Here is a 24686-nt window from a genome sequence, read left to right on the forward strand (position 1 = left end):
GTCATACATGCACTGTGTGAAAAGAGGTCAGGCTGAAACGGCTATGTTAGAGTTGACAAGCCAGATTTTCAGGCTTCCAGCTGCCGCTGCAGTCTTTTTATCCCACTCATTGTCATTTGTGGCTGTGATGTTGTAGAAAGATTGCTGACTCACTGTTGCCAAGAGCAGGAACTTTAAAGTGTTACTCAACAACAATTATATACAATATTATTATAGTGTGGGACATCTTAGATTGTAGCAATAAAAATAAAAAACATTAGAAAGGCTACTCGTAGCAAATCTCTTAAGTTTACTGAAAAGTGAACTGAGGAGTTGCATGCACAGCATCTGTAAATAAAAATTACTGATGCCTAAAGTAATGATGGACTGCACATTTTTCTTCTTAGCTCATCTGCAGATGGCAGTTAACTTTAAGTAAACTTTGCTGTGATTGGCCTGGACTTGCAAGGAAAAAGGTGTAAACAATGGGGGGGGGGCTTCTGTGCTCACAGTCAAAGCTGTCCCAAAGACAATCAAATTAAAAATTTCACTGTTGTCAATATCGTACAGAGCAAACACCAGAAAATGTTTGGCCAGGTTTAGTATGAACAGCCAGTGCTGTAACAGTGAGACAGAAGATAAGGAAAACAATGATAGGGATGAAGGACTTTGGTGACCTAGTTACACTGTTTATATATAAAAAGATTAATTCATTTCTTTTAAATGGAACAAGCATTTTAAGTTTAAAGAAATTGCAGTTAATTGGTAGTAAAATAATCTTTAGTTTCAGGTGGAAAAATTAATGAGACTAATCTTGCCACTTCAGTACAATCACTCATGTCTTGCAGACACCTTCTGAGGACATTAAGGCACATTTTTACCTCAAGGCTTTAAAACTGTTCGAACAAACTGCTGCTCCATAACAGAGTGAACTCTCTCTGTTGAAGATCACGTGGTCTGCACCACAATAAGCAGGAATTATGACCTGGATTTAAGAGTATACTGTCAACACCGGCTTAAACAGTCTGATGTGAAAGGTTGTTGAGATTAAGCAAAGATGCTGAGCTGCAACTCTAGTGAAGGCTAACAGTATCAGGACAGAGGACCTAAACAGAAATGCAGTCAGTGGATGATTTATTAGGTACACATGTAAAATCGAAGCCAATACAGTCATCTGAGCTATAAAATTCATTATTACACTCGTAATAATAACTACTTCTTACTGACACACTCAGAGGTATTAATTTGGCTCTATTCATTCCTATAGTGTTGTAGATTCAATTATACTGATGTGTCCCACTCTAATAAAATTCAATAAAGATATAACTTTAATAAAGAAATAATTCACGTAAGACTGCTGTAACCTTACATCGTAGCCATTGTGCTGGATTGAAGTGTAGCCTCAACTATGGGGGGGGAAAGAACTGCTTACACATTTTTTTTTAAAGTACTGATTTAAATTCATGACATTCAATATTTTTTTTTCTATTTTTTTTTTAAAACCGTAACAGTACCTAAGCTGAAAATGCTGCTCGCACTGCCACCTAGAGGCTGTACCAAGTTGTCCTGCAGTTAGGTGTGGCCTCATCTGAGAACACCCAAAATGGGTTTTGTTCAAAGTGTTTTAAAACAGAAAAGCAGCTTTAATTTCTCTCTGTTCAGATTGAGCAGTAAGAAGTCAGCTGCAGGCTTTTCTTGACGTTATTTCCTGTAGGGTCTTACAATTAACAATAGTGCCATTTAGTCATCACCTGTCCTACCTAAAGGTTTGTTTTGTGCTGCATGCAAAACTCAAACTATAAAGAAAACCAACCTGAAGCAGAACTAAAAGTAGACCTTGTGTTGCTGCTTTTTTTATCTATAAAAAGAAGACAATTGTCTCATCCCAGCCACTGTTTTCAATCCTTTCTTTCTCTCCACCACAAGTTTTGTCGATTAACTCTGCTCTTCTCTGTTGTTGTTGCTCTATGTAAACTACTAGCCGGTAATCGCCGGTCCCTTGGCTGCGATTCCCCTATTGACTTTGGTAAGAGAAGGGTTTCCTGGATATCACCGCTCTTCCGCTCCTCTGTCATTCTGAGCGTTTGTCGCTCCGTCCACTAACGTGGTCTGCTCTCTCCTCATATCATCATGATTTTGGTTAATTTCACATGGCGACTAGTCCTGTTTTGTATCAGATTGCTGTGGACTGCTTTATTTTGTGTCGATGTGTTTCCAAGATGATCCTCCAATGTAGACACTGTTTAGGTCACTTGCCCGTACATATGTGGGCAGCTAAAGTGACTGGAGCTTTTCTTTTTCAAAGCTAACGCGCATCATCTCACACTAATCCTACTGCATTTTTTTTCACGAGTTGTTGAGATGTTGTTTGATAAAAATCTATTTTGGCCTGTGTTAAGCTTTAAACAGGGATATGTCTTCATCACGTCCCAGATTTGCTGATCTCTGTCAAATGAGGCATGGCGATGCAGTGTCAGGCTACCTGCAGAAGAGAAATGCATGAAGCATCAGTGTGATTTGATCTGTAGCGTTAGTTTGCATCCACCCCCTACATTAACATGGCATACTGGGAATGTTAAAAGACTTGGTCTGTTTTCAAAGAGAGGTAATCTAGGATATTTAATCTCATCTGCAGGGGAGTTATTGTCACAAATTTTGGGGAGACCACTAAAACTTCAGTTCACTTCACTTTCACTTCATTTTATATTCAGCTTAAACAACAACATTTAAGTTCACATTTAAGTGAAACGAACCCTATTAAAATCTGACAAGCCGATGCATTTGAACTGAAAGTGATGTTGCACTCGCACATGTGCTGTACTGGCCCGTTGTGCAATATTTGATGGAAATCTTTGCTACTATTGGGTACAATCAAAACTAAAATTTGTTTTTCTCTATTCTTTCAACTACCTCACCGACTCAGTCGTTTCTTTAAAAAAGAAAAGGAAAGGGAAAAAATGTGTTGTACTGTACATCTGAGTGCTGTAATCATGCCAGTTAACTGTGGCGCTCCACTCTGTGTTCAATTCTACAGGTGACTATGCCGGGTTTCCTGGCTGTGGCCTCCTGCGCCTGCACAGCACTTACCGCCATGACCTGAAGATCTACGCCTCTGACGAAGGAAGGGTGCAGATGACGGCTGCTGCTTTTGCCAAGGTAACTATGTCACTGTATTGGAAGACTAAACTCTTCATATAAATGTTACTTTAGTACTTAAGCGATTCTGATGGAGCTTGAGGAGAGCATTTAAAGCAGCTTTGCATGAACAAGACCCACTTGTTTGCCATAAATTGGAGCCGCTTGGCTTGCTTTCCTGGCCAGTGTGGAATTTATGTTCCCACTGCTCAATATTAAACACAGAAGTGTGATGGCTGTAAAACGGCTAACTGATCATCTGCAGAGGAATGGTCTGTTTGAAGAGTTTGAGACAGGTTGAGAATTTATCCCAAAAATAGAAACAACATTAGTTAGGGGTGATCGTGGCTCAAGAGTTGGGAGTTCGCCTTGTAATCGGAAGGTTGCTGGTTTGAGCCCCAGCTCGGACAGTCTCGGTCGTTGTGTCCTTGGGCGAGACACTTCACCCGTTGCCTACTGGTGGTTGTCAGAGGGCCCGGTGGCGCCAGTGTCCGGCAGCCTCGCCTCTGTCAGTGCACCCCAGGGTGGCTGTGGCTACAATGTAGCTTGCCATCACCAGTGTGTGAATGTGTGTGTGAATGGGTGGATGACTGGATATGTAAAGCGCTTTGGGGTCCATGGGGACTAGTAAAGCGCTATATAAATACAGGCCATTTACCATTTAGTTAAGGTTATGAATGACAAGACAAGCGTAGTGATGAGAATGGACTCATCTACCTTGTTTGCTTCGGGTTACTCGTCACGACTTAACCCTCACATATTTATGTAATTTTTTAACCATTTCAAATCTGATGCATGTCTGCAGGGTCTTCTGGCTCTAGAAGGGGAGCTCACGCCCATCCTGGTTCAAATGGTAAAGAGTGCCAACATGAACGGACTGCTGGACAGTGACAGCGATTCTCTGACTGACTGCCAGCAGAAAGTGAAAGCCAGGCTGCATGAGATCATGCAAAAGGACCAGGACTTTACAGAGCAGGACTACCAAAAGGTGTTGTCACACATGGAATTGCTCAGTTAGTGATAAGCTGTATGAGGCAATTTCTTGTTTGCAAGTAAAGTCTCCAGTTAGTTTAAACAGTTAAATCCAGATAAGATTTGGATTATCCAAAGAATTTTGCAACTGCTCATACATATATTGACCGTCTTTTCTGGCATAATCTCATGCGTCGTGTTTGGCAGAACATGTTATCTATTTACTTCTGCTTCTATCGTGTCCCAGTTGGCTCCGACTGGCAGTCCGTCACTGGTGAACTCCATGAAGGTCATAGAGAATCCAGTCAAAACCTGTGACAAGGTGTATGCCCTCATCCAGAGCCTTACATCGCAGATCCGAAAGAGACTGGAGGACCCCAAGTCTGCAGGTACTGAGAACCTGCAGAAAGGCTGCCTTTTAAAATGTTTTACTGTCTTTAAACCCTCAGTATTTATTTTAGTCATCAGGTGTTATGTATGAATAAGACTGATGCAGAAAAGCTTGTAACTGTAGTGTGTATATATGGAGTTCAAAATTGATCCACCCCTCATTTCTTTATATTCTGGTAGGAAAATTGGAACCATGTGGAGTTATTTATTGAAACATGAGGTTAGCCAGCTTTCTTGTCATTTCTTTAAGAAGTCTTCAGGAATAGTTCTCCAGGCTTCTTCAAGGACATTCAAAGCTCTTTTTTGGATGTTGGCTGCTTTTTGTTCTGTTCTCTGATAAGATGATCCCGCCCTGCTCAATAGTGTGTTTTTGTTTTTTGTTTTTTTCTATCCAGTTATGCTTCTTACACTGCCTTCTTACATCGGCAGTGTGATTCCCATGGTTTCATGCTGAAAAGTGAAGCCGTTGCAAATAAAATGCTTTCCGTGTGGTTTTGCATTAATAAAAATCTGAGGGTGTTTTTTCTGTATTCATGATTTCAACAAGATCTCTGACACCAGTGCCTGAAATCCAGAGCCATGACAGAGCCTCCACCCTGTTGTGCAGGTGGCTGTAGAATGTCAATGTCCCAAGCAGAAATGTGTGAAAACCTTCAGAAAGCTGGAGAATTAATATTCAAGAACCTTTTTAAAAATCTTTTATAGTTAGGGGTTTTTTTACGACAATGATAAAATTAGTCGCTGTATTTTAAATTTTTTTTTTTTCTCTCCAGACCTACAGCTTTACCACAGCGAGACGTTGGAGTTGATGCTACAGCGCTGGTCTAAGCTGGAGAGAGACTTCCGCATGAAGAATGGGCGCTACGACATCAGCAAGATCCCAGATATCTACGACTGCATCAAATATGACCTTCAGCATAATGCCTCTCTTGACCTGGAGGACACGCGGGAACTTTTCAGACTGTCCCGTGCTCTGGCTGATATAGTCATACCACAGGTAAATCACATCAGTGTCTTTAATTGCATTTTTTCCAAGTGCTGCCCAGCACTTATTTTTAAATTTTGCACAAATTTGGCATTAGTAATGAGTGATGTAGCAACATTATTCCAATGGCGCATTTAAAATGTCATGCTTTAGTCAGAAAACCTTACCAGCGAGAGCAAGGTTCAAATCAACCCTCTATTCATTAACATGTCTTCTGAATTAAAGTGACTTGTCACAAATAACATGCAAAAACATGGTATTTTAATGGATTGCCCCCTTGTTCATTGACATCAGGAGTATGGCATCAACAGAGCAGAGAAATTGGACATCGCCCAGGCTTATTGTGTTCCCCTGATGAAGAAAATCCAACTGGACCTGCAAAGGACCCATGAGGACGAGGCTGTCAACAAGTTGCACCCTCTGTGAGAATACAGAACACTACTGAAGCGCACATGTTTATAAGCCACATGCATACATGTATTAACAAGTATTACAGGTGTTGTGTTACTCACTTGTGTCTCTTCCTCCGCCCTGGTGTTCAGGTATTCTCGGGGTGTCATGTCTCCTGGGCGTCACGTCCGCACACGCCTCTACTTCACGAGTGAGAGCCACGTTCACTCCCTGCTCAGCATCTTCCGCTACGGAGGCCTGCTGAATGTATGCAGTGGTTTTGTCACCTTTGACTTTTTGATTTTCTGCAGGTGTGCATGTGCACATTCAGAGGGCGAATTGCCAGAACAGAGCTTTTGTAGCGTTGCACTTATTGCAGAGGGTATTCCTTCCAAGACAGAAGGCTTTTTGAAGATGACTTCAGTGACTTGTTCTAATAAAACTAAGCTGAACTGTAGTTCTAAGTTAATAGAACGCTTATGTCTAAATTGGACTGTAGAACTGATGCTTACCTTGCCCTTGCATGAATTTTCACAGATCTGTGGTGTTTCACTCATTGGCTTTAATTTTACATCTGCTTGTCTTTGCACATCAGGAGGAGAAGGACCAGCAGTGGAAGCAAGCAATGGACTACCTGAGCGCTGTGACTGAACTCAACTATATGACACAGATAGTCATCATGCTGTACGAAGACAACAACAAGGTGGGCAGGATGAAATGAAACGCATACCTCCTCCTCCAAACTGCAGCTTCCTTTGCAGGATTGCAGGCTCCTTTATGCAGCCTCCTTTGTATATTTGTGTCTGTGTGCTGAGCAGGACCCCTCCTCAGAGGAGCGCTTCCATGTGGAGCTTCACTTCAGTCCAGGAGTAAAAGGATGTGAAGATGAAGAGACTATTCCTCTTGGATTCGGCTTCCGGCCGGCCTCCTCAGAGGTGTGTGACCATACCGCACTCATATTGCTGGTTGAAAATTGTCTAAAAATGTGAAAAATTTCAGTTTCAAACCAGACAAGAGGCCATTTAAGGTTTTAAAAAATAAAAATCTCCCTTGTAGTTGTGTGTCGACATCAGGTGTGTTTTGTTGATCAGAGATGTCAGTCACTTCTTTCTTCTCTGACCAATTAGAATGAAGACAAGAAGCCTAATCAGGGCAGTCTGGAGGACCTTTCTCAGGATGAGCCGGACCAGGCACTTCAAGTCTCTGATCCAATCAACATTCAGCGAAGGTCTCCCATGATTCGGAACCGCAAGACTGGCTCCATGGAGGTACCAGACTGCCAGAGTTCAGTGTTAAAATGACAAAATGCGGTCTGGGTGTGAACTAGCTCTTCTGACACTTTTGCCTGTCATTTTAAAAGTGCGATGATGCTCTTGAAGCAACCATTAAACATCAGGTCCCTGAATAATATGTTGAGGATATCAGTATTAATCCCTGGTCTCTTTGGCCCCACTCAGGTCCTCTCTGAAACCTCCCCCACTCATTCCGCCAAAGGCTGCACATCCCATCGACTCTTCATATCCTGCTCACGCCAGTCTCCTGAGATCAAACCAGCCAGTGGCTTAGGTAGGGATCTAATTTTTGGAGCAAGTGTGGGAGAATGTGTGTTTTCGCTGTGTTCATATCTGCGTTCATGGCCTCACCGCTCATTCATTTCCAGCCGTCATCACTGCGCCTCCTCTTCATCACGAGCTGCAGCTGTGACTTTTTTACCCCCTTCACCCTCCCACTTTTCCATTTCACTTTCAGTCTGTCCCTCGTTTCTTTCACATAGCGTCCACCCCAGCTTAGTTTAGCTTAGCGGCAGCCGAACAGGATCAGAATCCAAACTATGCTGGCCAGAGGTCAGCGGGGAAGAGTCATGTTCACAGCCAACTGCAGGAACACTGCGTCATATGGTGATCAAAGACGTGTTCCTCTCCTCTCTAGGTGATAAGGTGACAACACGGTGAACATGCTAATACCTTCATAGTCAAACAAAACCCGACTCTCTAGTTACTAATGTTTGCCTTTTCTTTGTTTAATGTCACTATAACTGATATTGACTTGACTAACATAAACTAATATAATTAGTAAAGATTATTAATATTGTCATATAGTGACTTGGAGACTCAGAGACTCAATAACTCAAATCCCTGCTCCAAATAATGTGGTCAGCATATGTGCTGATAATCCAAAGTTCAGGTGTTTGTGAATAGCAGCCAATCAGAAGAAGCCTGGCTGAAAGGGAAGGAGAAGGGAGCAAAAAAAACAAAAACTAAACTAAACCAAAACTTTTTTGTTTAAAACAGTGGATGAACTGAGGAGCTGGACCAAGGACCAGTATAAGATAAATTATTTTTTTTAACAGTGAATTATACAAAGCATCTCTAGTAGAGGCCAAGAATAAAAATACCGGTGACCACCAGTTCTACCCCTCAGCCTCCTGGTAGACACAGCTGTGGTATTAATTTCAAAATCCTACGGCGATGCCTGCCCAGCAGGATTAAGCCAAAACCCCGTCCGCCGTATGCAGCTGTGGGGTAAAAAGGTTGGAACTGAGCATACAGTAACAGGTCACCTTTGAGTATACACCTATTCTTAACTATTCACGAGACCAGTTTGCTGCATTTGTTTTTTCGGATGAAGTTTGATTTTTTTTTTTTTTTTTCTTTCTTCAAATCTTCACATGTGAATAATCAGATCTGACCAATGCATTTAGCTGCATTTGACAAATGTGTGCTCGAAGTTCAAAACTCAAGACAGTATTGAATTATACAAATTTCCCGTGCTGTTGCCTTGTTGTGAGAAATGGATGAATCCACAATCTCAATTTCTTCCTTTTCTCACCAAGTTGGCATCCCCAAAATTTGTAACTGAATTTCATGTTGTTGTTTTTTTACAATGCGCTCTGTGCGTAAAGGCCTTAATTGTGCAACATTAGCATCAAAAGATGTCAGAACAGAAGAAGTGTTATTATATTGCCAGAAACTGAATTTGCTGTAAGCTCACACAGTTGAAACAAACGCAGATGATAATATTACAAGTATTTGACATGTTGCGCTGTTGTAACCACTCCAGATATCAGGTTGTCCTGCTAAAGAATACATCTGTGATTTAAAAGAAAAGCGTCTTCATTAACATTAGTTGTCCCTATATAAATAAGTTACATGTTCCTCCTTCAACTAGAGAAAACTGCCCTCACAAATTCTTAAAAATCTACTCTAAATATTATTAGTCTTATAACAAAACATTTTTGGTCCCATACATAAAGTAAGATATCAGTGTAGGTCCCTTTGACCTCTTTAAATTGTTCCAAATCAGACCACTCTGGGTCCATGAATGTAGTTTAACCTCAGCCTAAATAAAGGGACTTTTGAAGGACATGCAACATCCAACAACCTGCTAACATGGTGACACTTACAAGCATGACATGCTTCCATCTAAATAAAGACGTGTGGAGAAAACCATAAAACCAACAATGTGAGCAGAGAGTGGAGTCGTGGTGTGGAAAAAAACAAGAGATCGAAAGCTTTCAAAGACTAGCGTACATCAACCTGCGTCACTTCTTACTGCTGGATATCACCAGGGAATGAGTGATGGTCCTTTAAAAATCCTTATTGTTTTAAATGTCACATCGCTACAGTAGGTTAACGTGCCCCTTTCTGTATAATGCACCGATCGTCGTGCTGCTCGGTGCTTAATTATCACGTTTGAAAGCAGCAGTTGGCTTTATGTCCACGTTACACTAATGTTTTAAACCCTCTCTGAGTGGAGCCATTCAGTTTGTTGTGTGCTGCGTTGCTGAGGTCACAGTTCTCCAACTAAGCGTTAACACAACGCTTAGTTGGTGTTTCAAATATTTAAATAAAATATTCATTTAAAGTCTTTGGACATTGAATTTGTCCTACGAATATGAGGATTAGTTTGTTTTATTCGTGTACAGCAAGTCTAAAACTCATTTCCACTCTCGGCCTGCTTGATATGCTATTGTGACGTATAGGAAACCCACATGTTCTGTGCATGTGCACACATCACTCACACAAGGGTCTTACACACTGAGTCACTGTTCTGAAAAACCTTAAAGCTTGCGTGTCATCTAGGTATTTTCCTTCTATTATAAACTTTATCAAATCTATATAATAAATATCTGTTTGCAGGGTGTTCATACAGGTAAACTCATTTTTCCCAAAGCACAAACACACTCTTGGGCCACACCATTTAGTGTGTAATTAAAAAATATATATAAAAAAAATTCTCACCCTTCACATGTCCACTTCACCCATCCCTTCACCTCTTCCCCCCCGCACTCCCACGGCTCCTCCACACAGGCTCGCTCTGCTCTGGCCTCTTCAGTGCCTCAGCCCTCGGGGTGTCCTGTAGCGCCCCCAACCTTCGGGACTACGTCCGCACACACCACCGTCACCACCACCCGAAGCCTCCTCTGTCCCCCGGCAGTTTGCCGTGCAAGAGTGGCATGTTTGGTACGTTCACCACGCTCTCTGTCCTCTCGCATGGAGCTGGTCTTTTCATCTGTATCCATTTGAAAAGCTTTTTTTTTCCTGGCTTTGAAAAGTCTTGTTTTTTTTCTTTCCTACTTTGTGTTTTTTGCTCCTAAATTCATCTTATTGATTTTTGGGGACATTTTTTTTTCCCTTCAGATCAAAACAAATCAGCAGCTGTAATATATTGCATCGTTTCTCCTAATGATTTTTGCCCCGCAAGAATGGGCAGCAAGGGCACTGATTTGACAGCAGAGGGATTGGCTGTGTAGTAAATGCTGAGCATACAGGCTGGAATACAATTAATACTTTTCCACATCAACTTGACCGCTAACCGATCAACCCGCTCTCCTCTCGGACTCAAGTGTTTTGTCTCTCTGTGCATGTTGTGTTAACATATCCTCTTTATTTCACAATCCTTCGTAAAGTGAAGTAGTGTGTCTGTAAGCCAAAAGCCTGGCTTTTTATTTTTTCATATTAATCACAATTTACGGTAATCCTTACATTAAGAAACTCAGCCTGTTATTTGGAACAGATATAAGACCCAGTAATCCACCTTAAAATAATCCCTTTTCCCTGAGTCTGGTAATGGCGGTAATGGTAAGTGAAAGAAAGCTGCTTCCACAGCCACCAGGGGTCCTTGCAACAGGTTTAATTACCACAAACATCTGGAGTGGATAGATTTCTCATGGTTGCAGCTGGTTAATCGCACAAATTTGTTTAGTGCGTCCCAAATATGCATGTGACTCATCTACAGGTGACGTCATCATTTTCCTATTAGGTGTATTTATGCATATGGATCCGAACTGCAGGGATTTGTTTTCCCTCTACTACAGCTTTTTAAACACAGCAAACTGAGCCGGTCAGTTCATCCACTTGGTGTCACTCTGACTGCTGAGCTACACACTGGCAGATGCTTTACTTTCTCAGCTCTGTTGCATCAGGCCTATGGGCTGCTGTCTGAGAGACAGGTCGGGGTCTGGACCTGACGTCAGTCCAGTTCGTTTAAAGAAAAAAAGAACAGGGCAACAAGAGATGGGTTTATTGCTGGGAAGGTGAAAGGAAGTGCACACTTCAGATCTGAAGATGGCCTGCAGTGTCAGTGGTAAGTGCATTTCAGAGAGGCGGTTCCCAACCTTTATTTTACAGCTTTCTGCAATACCAAAAATGACCTAATGGATTCTTACCTGACATAAAAGTGGGTTTTCTTCTTTCGTAAACCGTATATTACATGCATACGCTCTACAGAGCTTTATTTCACCTGTCAGCTCAGTTTTTTTTTTCTGTTTTATTTTTCCCAGTCTGCAGCGTTACTGCGTTAGTAAAAACTACGTTACACCAACACATTGAATGTGATCAACAGCCAGTAGTAGTCAGGCTGGAGGAAAAAGGAGATGTGTTCCTGTCGGTGACATTTAGATCAGCACACTTCTTACGTCCGTTGTTTACTCCACCCACTCCACAGCAGCCTTAGCACTCAGTCTCCACTCTGTTCATTCAAAGATGACCCTCCTTTTCACACAGATCTGTTGGCAGACAGACACTGATGAATCGACAGGCCAACTCTGCTAATCGGTTTTCTCCTTCTTTTTTTTCTTTTTTTCTTTTTCCTTTTCCCCCCTTTGTGTTCAAACACACAGACTCACAAGCAGACTCAGATCCCAGCTGCCCCAGTAATGCCAGTTACCTTTCTTATCTCCTCAGAGCTGTTGTCTATGCCGGCAGTAAAGAGATTTTCTGTGTCGTATGCCAGGCATCCGACTAATGGTATGTCTGCCTTTTTTTTCGACACTCCTCCAGTTCTCCTCTTATCTTGCATGACGGTTTTGTGGGAAAACATTTTCTATGTTTTCTGTTTTGGGAGGTGTGACGTGTGGCTACATTACTTACATCATCTCAGATTTTTAGGGTTTTTTTGTTTCTCTTCCAGCGCACACCTTCGGTGTTTGGGTTTTGTTTTGTTTTTACTTATGTTGTCAGCCCTTCACCTCTAACATCACCTGCTCTGCCTGCAAGTGTTTTCATCTCCAATCCTGCTGTTCACAGGATGGTTAGCTATGTGGAATATATCGTGTTCCTTAGATATATCTCCACGGGTAGATAATCAATGCACATAAAAAAAATTAAAAAATCCTCACTGGCATATGCACTGTTGATTCTAAAATAATTTATTTGATAAATGTCTGGGTTTTTGCTATAAATGCCAAATAAAACTTTAAATAGGTGTTTCTCTTGTTTTAGTTTAACCCCAGTTTAACCACACACATACTTACAGTGATGTCATAGTGTACTGACCACACACATACTAAATAAAATCTGGACCAACCCATTTTAGGAAGAGCATCTGTTAATCAGGGGGCCTGTGGTTCAATACCTGGCTCCTCCGGTGTGTAGTAGTTGATGTACACGTTGCTGCTTTACTGTTTCCATATTTGGGCCTTTTACGGTATTTGGGGTTTTATATGAAAAGCTCAGAGACAGCTGATCACATGTTGGCAGTTTGATTAGTGCTGGCTGTATGTCAGCAGAATTGATGTCAGCTGATCCACAGGCTGGTCTCACATGTTGGTTCAGAGTGGCTGAAGAGTTGGTGGAATTCACAAATCTCATATGTTGAAACGTGTTTATTTATTTATTTTTTTAAAGACAGCTGGAGCCACAGTCATGGGCCTTTCCCTCCAGTTTGCTCTCTTGCTTCTCTCCTGTAGTCACATTTTGATTTATAATAATAGGCGCTGATGATCCATTTAAAAAGTGACAGTTTTCCTTACATCCACTAACATTGGTGTGATCTGCTTTGTTACAGGTATTTGCTTTCAATAAATATTATTCTTATATTTTATTTACAATTGTCCAAGTTCAGTTTTGAACAGCCACCTGCTCATCAAGCTGCTGTTTGTTATATATATTATTATTTAACTAAGGACATTCCTCACTTTATCAATGATGAATTATCTGTTGTTATGATGCAAAGCGGAGAAAAGGGCAATCACAGCTGTGGGGTTTTTTTCTGAATCATAACCATGTTGATGGGTAAAATATTGTAGATAAAGTAACGTGTGCTTTACACATATTCTCATTTGCTTGGTCACTCAAATGGCACTAGAGGTGAAATTGTTCTCATTTGGTCGTTTTGATGTGAAAGCCAGGTGGGATTAACCAGCCGAGGAGCGATGTCGGGCAAAAACGCTGAAGAATGGGTCAGTAATGAACTTGCATTCATCAGGTTCACACAGACACATGTTTGAGGGTCTGTGGTGTCCTGTTAACTGTTCCATTTGTAAATATGCAAATGTCTGGTCTTTTATTGCCGATTGAAAGCTCATGCTGCTTTCTGATGATGGGATTGAGTGGTGCATACAAACAAGTTAGGAATGAGTCACCATTAGCCGCCTGCCACACAGTGAACACCGAACCTTTGAACCAACCCCACCCCTGAGTGTTCTGAGCCCTGGGGCAGTTGCCCAATTTGCAGAGCTAGTGATAGAAATCTGTCAGAAAGTCACGCCTTCATGCTACAAATCTAAAATACGACTTCTCTTGTCACATTGCAGTTCTGTTGCCACACATACAGTTTCTTGAAAAATAGCCCTGGGGGTCACTGATGTTTGAGCACTGATTGACTGAAAAAGCCTTTCATTCAGATTACGTGGAGCAGATCTCAGGTGTGTTTTTATTCATTCGTTTCCCCCCCTGACGTCTCTATTTCACCTCAGGCTATCTGCTTTGCATTTGATTTCTTTGAAATGGAAAGGTGGGACTGAGTCTGTTTTTTTTTTTTTTCTGTTTGAGCCGTGAGGTTTTTGTCCGTTGCAGCCTACAATCGATCGAATGCCCTCCGGCCGCACTGCTTTTCAGCTCCTCCCGTTTCTGCTCCCGCTCCGCTGCACTTTCCAGTTCTACTCTTCTCTCCCTGCTCTGCCTCTCATCCCCTCAGAGCCCTCGGACGTGCCTCACGTAACCCAGCTGCTGGAGTGGCTCCCTGCTGAGACAGCCCTGCTGGGGTTTGCCCCTGTGGCTGTGGATGGGGCCATGGCCCACCACCTGCGTCACTGCCCCTACCACTTCCGCCTCTTCAAGACTGAGCTGGTGTCTAGTCAGGAGCTCCCAGAGTCTCACTACGGTCAGCCGCTGCAGTCCCTGAAAATACTTGGTGCTGCCTCCTCTTCCTCACTTTCGTCCTAGCCAGTCGGTGCTGGGAGAAGGGGGATGCTGCCAGTGCCAGTTCAGCTTAGCATCTGTTGTGGCTCATTGCTTTTATTTTTCTTGCAGCCTGTGCGTTCATTTTCCCTCCTAGGTCTGCCTGTTAATGATATCTATAGCCCTGCCTCATGCTCCATTTATTGTCCGACTATAAACATTCTCATTTTGCACATCTGCCCAAAGATGCAAACGCTGTATTCCTCTGCTTATTTAAAGACACAGTGAAACTATTAAAGCAACTTAGCTTTCACTCGAGCACTGCGGCTCTCAACGTTTTTTAGGTGTCACCTGACAGAGGTGAACCGGGGGGGGGAAATCTAATGGACATCTAAAGGTCATTAAGTTTCCAGCTTCCCAGCTGAATGTCCATGTAATGTCCACTCGTGACATTAGTGGAGGTAATTGCCCAGATAATTCCAGTCAAGCAAGGCTGAGGCATGTGTCCTGAATGCTTCACCCAGACGGAGTATTCTTAGGAGAATAATTAGGCCTGAAGTTTGAGAGGCGTGAGGAAGGACAACTTTCTGACCTGAACACTTGTAACACTGTCTTGGGTTCATCTGTAAAAACAACTATAATTTCCAACTCAACCAGAATGTTGTCCTTTCTTATGAATGGCACAGAAGGAAATGGACGAGCTGCATCCACACGGCTGGGAATACACGGATGGCGTCCCTCTGAATTCTCCACCCTGTTAGCTGCTCGGTTTTCACATCATTATAATCCCACATCACACAGCTTTGTACCAGGCATCTGGCAGATTAAGATGCGTTTATGTGACTCAGTTCAAGGGACATTTGAGTTCTCACATCTTTATAAGATGGTTCTGATTTGATGTGAGCACTGAGAAATTCTCATGGACTAAGGAGCTGTAGAGACTGTTAGCATTATTGTAGTTTCATTCTTTCTGCGTCCAAAAAGGGGAGAATACTATGACAAGGAGTGAGAAAAAGGTTCAATCCATATGAAATGTGATGCGTATAGATTTTATTTATTTTGAAAGGACCAATAAGTAACTGAACAATTAGGACCTGATAAGACACTTTGAGTGTATTCTTTAATTTCACTGTGTCTTTAAGTCTTTGCATATGATTGGACATTTATAGCTCACTTGTGGAATTGGTAGAACATAGCAATTCATTTTTAACCATAATCTCAAATTATAACAAATAATACATCTGCAAAAAGGACGACTAATGGATCTACATGCATGCGGTTCAGTCTGGTGAACCAGACTCTTTTATGCGATGGTTAGAGGCCTGCCTAATTGCATTGTGTGCATGTTCCATCCTGAGCAGTGGGTGCAGGAAAAGGAAGCCTTTACAGCTGGGCTTTTGTTCAGGAATGAGGTCTGTGTGGAAATGCGTGTCGGATATTGATGGCGCTAATTTGGCCTTTGCACTGGGAAGTAACAACTGAATCTCCACAGTGTCTTCCTCAAAATAACAAAATATCCCTTGGCTGGGTTGGAGATATTTCAGTGTCTGTCTGAAAGATCTGGGTCATCATCTATTGGCTAATTTTAATTGGCTAATTAAGTGGCGGCCTGTCCGTTAACTGTCGATCGCGTAAAGTGTTTGTGGAGCAGGTCCTGGCACATTGTCAGCTTAACACAGCTTGCCTGCACTCAGCAGAGATGACCGTCTGTTATGACTTGTGCCGTCTTTATCTGCATTCGTTCCCTGCCTCGTATGTTTATGTCTGCCTTTGTGGAGAGTGAATAGTGCAGTGAAGGATCAGTGGGCTTTTTTTCTCTCCTCTCACTGCATCTACTGTGTGAGCTGAATTGTAAAGTCCATGTGAACGCACTGCAGCAGCGATGAGGAGGGAAAGATGATAAAAGCCAACTAATGTGTTTTTATATAACGCCTGCTCTATTACACAGTACACTAAAGACAGAAGGAGAAATACTGTAGCATGGAACTTGTCTGAACTGGCAAAACATTTCCTCCTGAGGCTTTGTAATATCACTTTAAACGGTAGAATAATTTTTCTGCTGTCATCACATCTTTGGCAGGAAGCTGTTTTCAGATTCCACATTAGTCTTTGTTTTGTCAAATGAATAAAGCTGCTCAAGGCTGTATCGGGTAAGGAAAAGATTTTTTGATTAGTCAATGGAAGGCCTGAAGGTCTTTGTCGTATCCTGCCATTCCTGTTCTTCTTCTAAGCTTTAGATTAAAAAGCAGAAGCAACAGGTTGTATAATGTTCTTAACTCTTGAAAGTGCACACAATCCCATGAGAAACATTAACAACAAGCAAGTCAACTAATTATAAATTGATATCTTGGCCCCTTGAGGCCTTGAAAGGTTCCTCTCCATTAAGCATTTCGTTCCGCTTGAATTGAATAAGTTGTTTTAGGTAATAGCCGTGCACACATTCATGGTTGTTGCACATTATTCATGATGAAGGCAAGGATGGCCAGCATGCTGTCTGGGTAGATGGATAAAGGTGGAAGCAGCACTTCAACCTCCATCTATTCCTTACTGTCATCATAGAGCTTCATGTTCTCTGTTGGGCTACTGTGAATGCTGATGGACTGTTTCCTGCATGTGTGAAAGTCACCTTCTTGCCATTGCACTTTAGTGTTTAAAAGTTGTATTTCACAAGATGTAGATGTTTTGTTTTCTTTTTTTTTGAGGGGGGGGGGGGGGGGGGTTGGTTTTTTGTCCCGACCAACAAAAGCAAGCAAAATATAGAAATGTAATTATGAATACAGATATAAATTTTATAGAACATAAAAGTATATGTAATGCAATTTTACATATGACGAATCTTCTAATAAAATGAAAAAAAAAAATTATTAATTGATTTTTTTTTTTTTAAAAGAATACAGTTTTTCCTGTTCATTTCCTCTTCATTGTCGTAACACGAATATTTCCGCACCATTAACAAACCTCGAAGAAAATTAATCTTTTATGTGTGGTTCACAGTTCATTACAACTTGTGCTGCAGCTCATCATCAAATCTATGTTGGTGATCCAACCCAACCGGCTCAGGAAACAGGAGGGGAAATAGACTGAACATTTGTACCGGTCCTATTTAACAATTTAATTAATTAATAAATTTATACAATACAGGCATAACATTATAACCACCTGCTTCATATTTTATTTTCCCTCCCTTTTGCTGCCAAAACAGCACCGACCCGTCGAGGCATGGACTCGTATTGTAGCACCAGGATTGCTTTTAGATCTGGGGAATTTGGAGGCCAAGTCAACACCTCAAACTTATTGTTGTGCTCCTCAAACTATTCCTGAAGCATTTTTGCTTTGTGGCCGGGCGTATTATCCTGCTGAAAGAGGCCAGCGGGTAATACTGTTCAATGAAAGGGTGTACATGGTCTGCAATATTGCTTGGGTAGGTGGTACGTGTCAAAGTAACATCCACATCAAGGTCAAGGTTTCCCACCAGAATATTATCCGAAGCATCACACTGCCTCAGCTGGCTTGCCAGGTGTTCCCCAGGTAAATGCCTCACATGCACCTGACCATCCACGTGACGTAAAAGAAAACACAATTCATCAGATCAGACCTTCCATTCCTCCATGGTCCAGTTCTGATGCCCAGGTCAGCATGGACACACTGACTGCTCTGCTGCTATGCAGCCACATACGCAACAAACTGTGATGCTCTGTGTACACCTTTACATCAGAACCAGCATGAACTTTTTTCAGCCGTCTGAGCTGCACTTACTCGTCTGTTGGATCAGACCACACAGGCCAGCCTTTACTCCTCACATGCGTGAGTGAGTCTTAGCTGACCATGACACTGTCGCTTATTCACCACTGTACCGAGCACTGCAGATCAGGACCGCCCCACAATAGCTGCAGTTTTGCAGATGCTCTGACAAGCACCAAACTCACTCCAATCCTTACATTTGTCATTTCTTCCTGCTTGCAACATCAACTTTGAGGGCAAAAGGTTCACTTCGCTCTCTAATGTATCTCCCCCCCCCCCCCCCCCCCCCCCCCCCCCCCAAACAGGTGCCATGATGAAATCAGTGTTTTTCACTGCACCTGGCAATGCTCATAATGTTATGCCACATCTCCCCAGAATTTTATTTTCTTCTTTGTGGTTTCAGAACCTCGTCTGTAACTAATATTAATTTTTGCTTTATATCACACACTTCACCTGAAGGAAATACCATTTACAGCATCAGCTTAGAAATGAAGTTGACCTCGAGTACTGACATCTTAAACACAAGAATCTCTGTAGTCCTCACCTACTTATTACATATACAAACACAGAACGGTATTTTTTCTTATCTTTAAATCAACAAGCATATCATATCCTGTTAACACACAAGTGAGCTCTACTATAATCACTTCATGTATCAGCAGCAACATGTAACGAGTGTGTTTTCTTGTCATTTTAAGCAGAGTGCTCTGTAACCATGTTAGAAACAAGACAAAAATATTATTTTTGTTCTTGTGGTCTCACTAACTCAGGAATTGGTTATTTGTGTTTGCATTATATCTGGCTTGCTTGTGTTGTGTAGCTACAGCCAGTCAGCTGCTGTGAGAGGTCACACGCTGCCGACTGTAGCTCTTGTGTGCAAACGTTTGTGTGGCTGGTAACAAATATAAATCACTGCTAGATTTTTTTTTTTTTCTTAATATGGCACTCAAATCACGTGGAACCGTAATGCACAGAGAGCAGTACTTTCCTCACCGCTCTTCCTGCTAGTGCACGATCAGCTGTATTGTACCCTTTGTCCTGCAGGCTTTGAAGGATGCTCCATGGTGCCTTCCATCTACCCGCTGGAGACGCTGCACAACTCACTTTCCCTGAAGCAGGTGGACGAGTTTCTCAACTCGGTGTGTGAGAGCAACAGTGAGGTCCAGGCCAAAACCATGAAAGGTGCGAAAGCTTCAGTGTAATTTTTGTTTTATAGAATCTGATCGTCAGATCTTGAGCATGAATATAAATGGCCACAGTTCACTGGTTTTTAATCTGTTAATTCATATAAAGACATTTAAATAAAGCCTGAGAGTCGGCAGTTAAATTTGAAAGCCATTTCCACGTCTAGCAACAAAACAACACTTTCTGAATCCAAAAGCAGAAGAGAGCAGTATTTCTCAGAAGCATAATGAGCTTCAATTACATTTGTAAACTGATCCTAATGTGTTTTCTTTTCTCTCTCTGCTCCAGCGCTCTCTGGCTTGTTTGCCTCTCAGAGCCAGATTTCTCTCTATAGCCCGCAGCAGCCTCTTTCCTCCTCTGGATCTGAAGCATCTCTTCGACCGCCTGGCCAGCCTTTGTGGCGTAAGTGCAATGATTTTCATGGCATTATCAGTGTGTTGACCTGCTTTCACTGCACAAAGTGTTTTTCAAGAGAATGAAACCTCTTTAAACGTATCGGCTTCATGTTTAAATATTTACCCTCCTTACTATCGTGTAAAAGTCTAAATGACAACACAGACCGCAACAACTCAGTCGCGTCACTACAGTTTCACACAGATTTAAATGCTTCAATACTGTGGTTACTGCTACAGCTCAACCGATATAATGATTTTTTTTCTTCTTTCAGACACACGAAACAAACAGATCTCCCCTAAAGTGCATCATGTGTAGTTTTTTTCTGTACATGTTTACACCCTGTCCAGCTCTGCTTGGTTTCACTGTTTGTTGTCTGGTGCTGAAGGGTGTTTGTCCCGTCTCTTCTTCTTCTAAATTGTTTTTTATTGGCTGTTAGAAATGCTGATAAATCAGCAAATGGCTAATGGCAGCTCAGCTAAATTGGTTCTAGTTACCACAGTGAAGATGGAATCTCAGGTTGGAGAGGTGAAACTCAGCACTTTATCACATTCACAAATATCATAGACTGTGCAGGGGGGGGTGGATGTAGCCATCGAGATGTCAGCCATGCTTTTGTGAAGCGTTCATATGTGGATGAGACGGGGGAGTTTCAAGATAAGTCAGCCAAAAGCAGCCAGCTTGGTTAGCAGGGTACTGCATGGATATATCGCACAGACACAGATGAACTGCTAATTAGTGTGTAGGGAAAAAAATGCACAGTTTCACTCAGTTGCACTGACAGACTGTCCCAGTCTGCTCCAGTTTTAACTACAAAACAATCCACATATTTGTCATATAATATCACTGAAATGCTTCAAAATGCAGATTTTCACCCACCATACAGCCGCTCTGAAAATTATTATAGAGACCAAAACACAGGAGTCTAAGCACACTGATTTACAGACTCAAGTGGCCGAAGGAGGAACTGCAATTTTTGGCAATTTGTTGTCTTTTTTTTTTTCTTTTTTTTTTTTTAATCCCTCGATGTCTTATTAAAACTTTAAAAAACAAAAAACGGGGGAAAAAAAAACAACCAATTTATGACCTAGTAAACAATAGCACGCTTATGACTTTAAAAAACAACAACAAAATATCCAAATAAAGAAACTAGAACAAAAAATGTGTGGTTGTTGTTTATAAGTATATAAATAACAGCAGACTGTGCAGCAGATTACACCGCGGCATCAACAGTCACTTAAAACTGAAGTAAAAAGTACTCTGAAAATCACAGCCCCTTCATCTTTAACCAGCTCATTGTTCTCCTTTCTCCCTCAGATGGTGAGCTGAATTCATGCACATGTTATACGTGTGCACTCGGTTTGGGTGGCTGCTCCAGATTCTGGTGCCTGTAACTGCACAGAACTCATTTAGCCTCATTTACCACACAGTGCGCAGACAGACGGGGAGGCACTTCTTCTGCTGCTCGTGTAACTCTGTTCTCTTATCAGCTGTAGTTACAGGGCAGCTGTTTACAAGTGCAGCCCTGTGACCTGTTCAGGAACATTTTTTAACCGCAGCTTCTATCTTTAGTGTAAAACACTTTAAACCCTTATTCTTGATTTTGCTGATTTGTGATTGACGGCAAATCTTCATTACATTCTAGTCAGATTATTGATATAAACATTCATGTGGCTCAATTTATGAAACCCAGCACATAAAGTAACAGTTTACATAAAGTTCCCCATGGCAACGAGATGAAGAGACGAGCAGATGATGCTTTCCTGTTATTGTGCCAGCTCGCTCTCTCATTTGTGTTCACTTTGTGTCCTTCCCCGTGACGCATGTACAACAGCAAATAACATGGCTCCTGACTCGCAGAGTGAAGCGAGGGCTCCGGGGTGGAAAGTAATGGGATTATTAGTTGCGTCATGGATGGACTTTTTAAAACATCGACAGTTTGTACCAGTGGGGGAAAACAAGTGTTTACAGAGAGCTTGTGTGTGTGTGTGTTTTCTGTTCAGATGGCAGCATCCCCTCCAGTGCTGTATCCAGTGCGGGCCCCTCATCCCCGATTACAGAGTCTTCTGGTCTGAACTTCAGCTTCAGTGAGTAGGCCGTCTGTTTGGAGAACCACAAGGACCTCTGGGAATCGGAGGCCACGGTGTAACGACTTCACTTCCTGCGCTGTTATTCAGCCTTCTGCTCATATTCACGATGTCAGACGCAATATGATCAAACAAACTGTGCACAGCGATTCTTCTGCTGCACCCCCACTGCACCACCACTGACTGCACTATCCTCACCACGCCTGCTCTTCTCCATAAAGAGGAAATAAAGAAAAATACGTGGGACCTCTCATCGCCTCGATCCACCTCCTCAGATCGCTCACACTTTCCTGAACCGTCCATTGTGCCAACATTCAGACCATTTGTGCCTTTAGTTTAATTTGGATCAGAGCAGTGCTTGCTATTTGCTCTGGAGATGGTTTTTTCCCCTCACACATGAGCAGTCTGTTTTTCTCACCTGAACTGCCGACATTTCCGGTTCAAATGCGCCACGGACTTTAAGTCTGTGGTGGATTTCATCCAAAGATCAGCACGCCTGCTTTCTAACCAAGAATTAGATTATCAATACTGCTCTCATATCTAGGCCACTGTTAGCTGTTTCCATCCCTTAAAAAGGCTGAACTACCTGCTGGATTTGAGAGTTAATCATGTTATTTAAGGCTTCAGTCATACAGACTTGGAGACCAGTTAGTGAGCACTGACGTAAAACGTCCTCATGATTCCTTTTTATCAGATTTGCCACAGTCACGTGTAGTTTGCATGGAAGATGCCAGTCTGTCTGTAAACACCTCCGTCAATAACTCAAAACCAAACAGGATGCTCAAACTGATACCAGAGGTTCATCTACTAAAAATGTCGGACAAGTTTGAATCTAAGAGGTGTGAAAATCGAGTCTGGTTTGCTTTGCACTTTTCACAGTTTCACTGCTGCTTGGTGACTGTTTGTTGACAGGTGTGCAGACAACAGATGGGATCTGCAACAGCCACCAACCAATCGCCAACTGGATTTTGGATACATATTTTTCCCTAGTTGTCGCCGACCCGTCTCTAAGCCTGTTTATGACTGAAGTCTATCCTGTTGCAAGAAAAGAAGGAAGGGTAATTTAACCAAAAATGTCAAAATGTTCCTATATCTGTTTCACACATCAAATGTCTGGATTACAAAATCAGGTGTCCCGCAGACTGAAAACCATCATCTAAAGCTTGTAACACTGTAACCAAAGCAACCACAGCCCAAATACTCTCTAATGTAACATACAAAGCATCTGCAGAGATGCAAGTTTGCAGTGTGCCTGATAAATTATTGCTCACATGATTTGTTTTACTTCATGCATTAAACAAAAAAGAGTAGTATATTTTATAATTTTTCACTCATGCCAGCCTGATCAAGCTGTTTAGCTCTGTGTTCTTCAGCTGTTAAGTAGGAACAAAGACGCATCTGTAAATGTGCCTTCAGATAATGTGATATTAAATCCAAATGTTAGGAACCTGCTGTATTCTTTTACTGAGATGTTTTAGAGTTACAGGGATAAGCCACTTGATTAAGTCAGTAGTATAGTTGTGTCTGCAGTCTGTCACCATATATTGAGGTGTGTTTTTAATGTCAAATGACTGTTTCTCATCTCATTAATCATGCTCAGGTAAAGCAGTATAATCCAAAGGTTGCAACTGGTTCATCAGTTTGTGACTGAACTGTTGGACGGTCAGTTCACTTTCAATTCAGAAAATAATTACAGTTAATTGAAATTCCAAAATATATGTTATTACTTTGACAAAAGCCTGTAAACAAAATGAAAAGCTGAATCTGATTGTGGGCACTGTGTTCAGTCGGCATTGTCAGCTTTAACAAAGTATAAACAGCAGGGAGGGGGGGAGTCCCTCTTTTCATTACAAAGCGGTTCAATTGAAAAAAAAACTGACCTTCGAAACTTGAAACGTCTGCTGTTGAATGAATTTCTGAATTTTAGCCATCTTGTAAAAGAGTTCTAGATTTTTGATTTTTGAAGGCTAATAACCTGTTTTTATCGTAATTGTGAGTTGATGTTGGTGTAGTTGTGTATTTATGTGGTTATTTAATGTCAGCCAAAGAGAGGTGCGTGTGTGTGTGCGCGCTCTGTTTAACGAGGTTTAAAGGTGTAAGATGTCTGTGATGCCCTGTCTTCTGTGGTTCAGGTCAGGCTGTGACATCGGGGAAAGGAGAGGGGCAATAATAAAAAGAGAAAATAAAGACTGAAAGTGTTGTTTAGTGTGTTATCAAGCACAACAAATCATGTTGTCACACCTGCTGCAATAGATGGTGTGAGAGTGATGTTTTATTGAGCACAGTCCAGACACAAGTCTGTTAGTGCTGCATAAACAAACTGGCCAACCTCCTGTGCTCATCTGTCTCTGCTCTTCTTCAGTCTTTTTCTCTCCCTCCTATGTCTCATTTTGTCCTTTTATCCATTTCAAGACTCATATTTTTTTCCCAGTCTATTGTCCAGTTTTGTCTTCTCTTGCAATATCAGAGCTTCAACCGCTTGTGTTGACCATGGCTGCATGCTAAGTGGATTGAGTCGATGCCATGTGATCAGGTGATTAGCTATTTGCATTAACAGTTAAGCATTTGAACAAATGAAGTGGCCAGTGACTACATGTCAGCTACTGATTGTGAAATTCATCATGTTTGAGAACACAAACATGGGTGAAGAATTATTTCCCTGTAAAACTGCACAAGCAGGCAGCTTTTTGAAACCAGAGAGGTTGCCCCCTGCTGGACATGAGAAAGAATGCACTTCTACGTCACCTTTACCATGCTGGCCCAGAATCTACAAATGTTTTGAGTTTCTGTGGCCCCAAGATATGGTTT

General features: G+C 41.9%; 1 protein-coding gene across 6 annotated transcripts in view; it reads left to right on the plus strand.

The window, feature by feature from the left end:
* Positions 1 to 23806, plus strand: part of LOC308390506 (inositol hexakisphosphate and diphosphoinositol-pentakisphosphate kinase 1-like) — a 46257-nt gene extending 22451 nt beyond the window's left edge. Inside the window, exons 16-31 of one of the 6 annotated variants that reach the window (XM_080872582.1) lie at positions 1961 to 2005; positions 3014 to 3135; positions 3920 to 4102; positions 4334 to 4475; positions 5250 to 5473; positions 5756 to 5883; positions 6004 to 6118; positions 6447 to 6554; positions 6670 to 6786; positions 6979 to 7119; positions 7309 to 7417; positions 10162 to 10314; positions 12037 to 12099; positions 19258 to 19395; positions 19687 to 19800; positions 21795 to 23806. In XM_080872582.1, coding sequence (XP_080728708.1) covers positions 1961 to 2005; positions 3014 to 3135; positions 3920 to 4102; positions 4334 to 4475; positions 5250 to 5473; positions 5756 to 5883; positions 6004 to 6118; positions 6447 to 6554; positions 6670 to 6786; positions 6979 to 7119; positions 7309 to 7417; positions 10162 to 10314; positions 12037 to 12099; positions 19258 to 19395; positions 19687 to 19800; positions 21795 to 21886 — 1994 coding nt within the window. In that variant the 3' untranslated portion in view covers positions 21887 to 23806. The remainder of the gene's footprint in view (positions 1 to 1960; positions 2006 to 3013; positions 3136 to 3919; positions 4103 to 4333; positions 4476 to 5249; positions 5474 to 5755; positions 5884 to 6003; positions 6119 to 6446; positions 6555 to 6669; positions 6787 to 6978; positions 7120 to 7308; positions 7418 to 10161; positions 10315 to 12036; positions 12100 to 19257; positions 19396 to 19686; positions 19801 to 21794) is intronic. The other 5 variants (XM_080872584.1, XM_080872585.1, XM_080872583.1 and 2 more) reach the window with 5 other exon arrangements.
* The last annotated feature ends 880 nt before the right edge of the window (positions 23807 to 24686 follow it).

The sequence above is a fragment of the Rhamphochromis sp. 'chilingali' genome (assembly GCF_963969265.1).
Source record: "Rhamphochromis sp. 'chilingali' genome assembly, chromosome: 2".
Lineage (NCBI taxonomy): Eukaryota > Metazoa > Chordata > Actinopteri > Cichliformes > Cichlidae > Rhamphochromis > Rhamphochromis sp. 'chilingali'.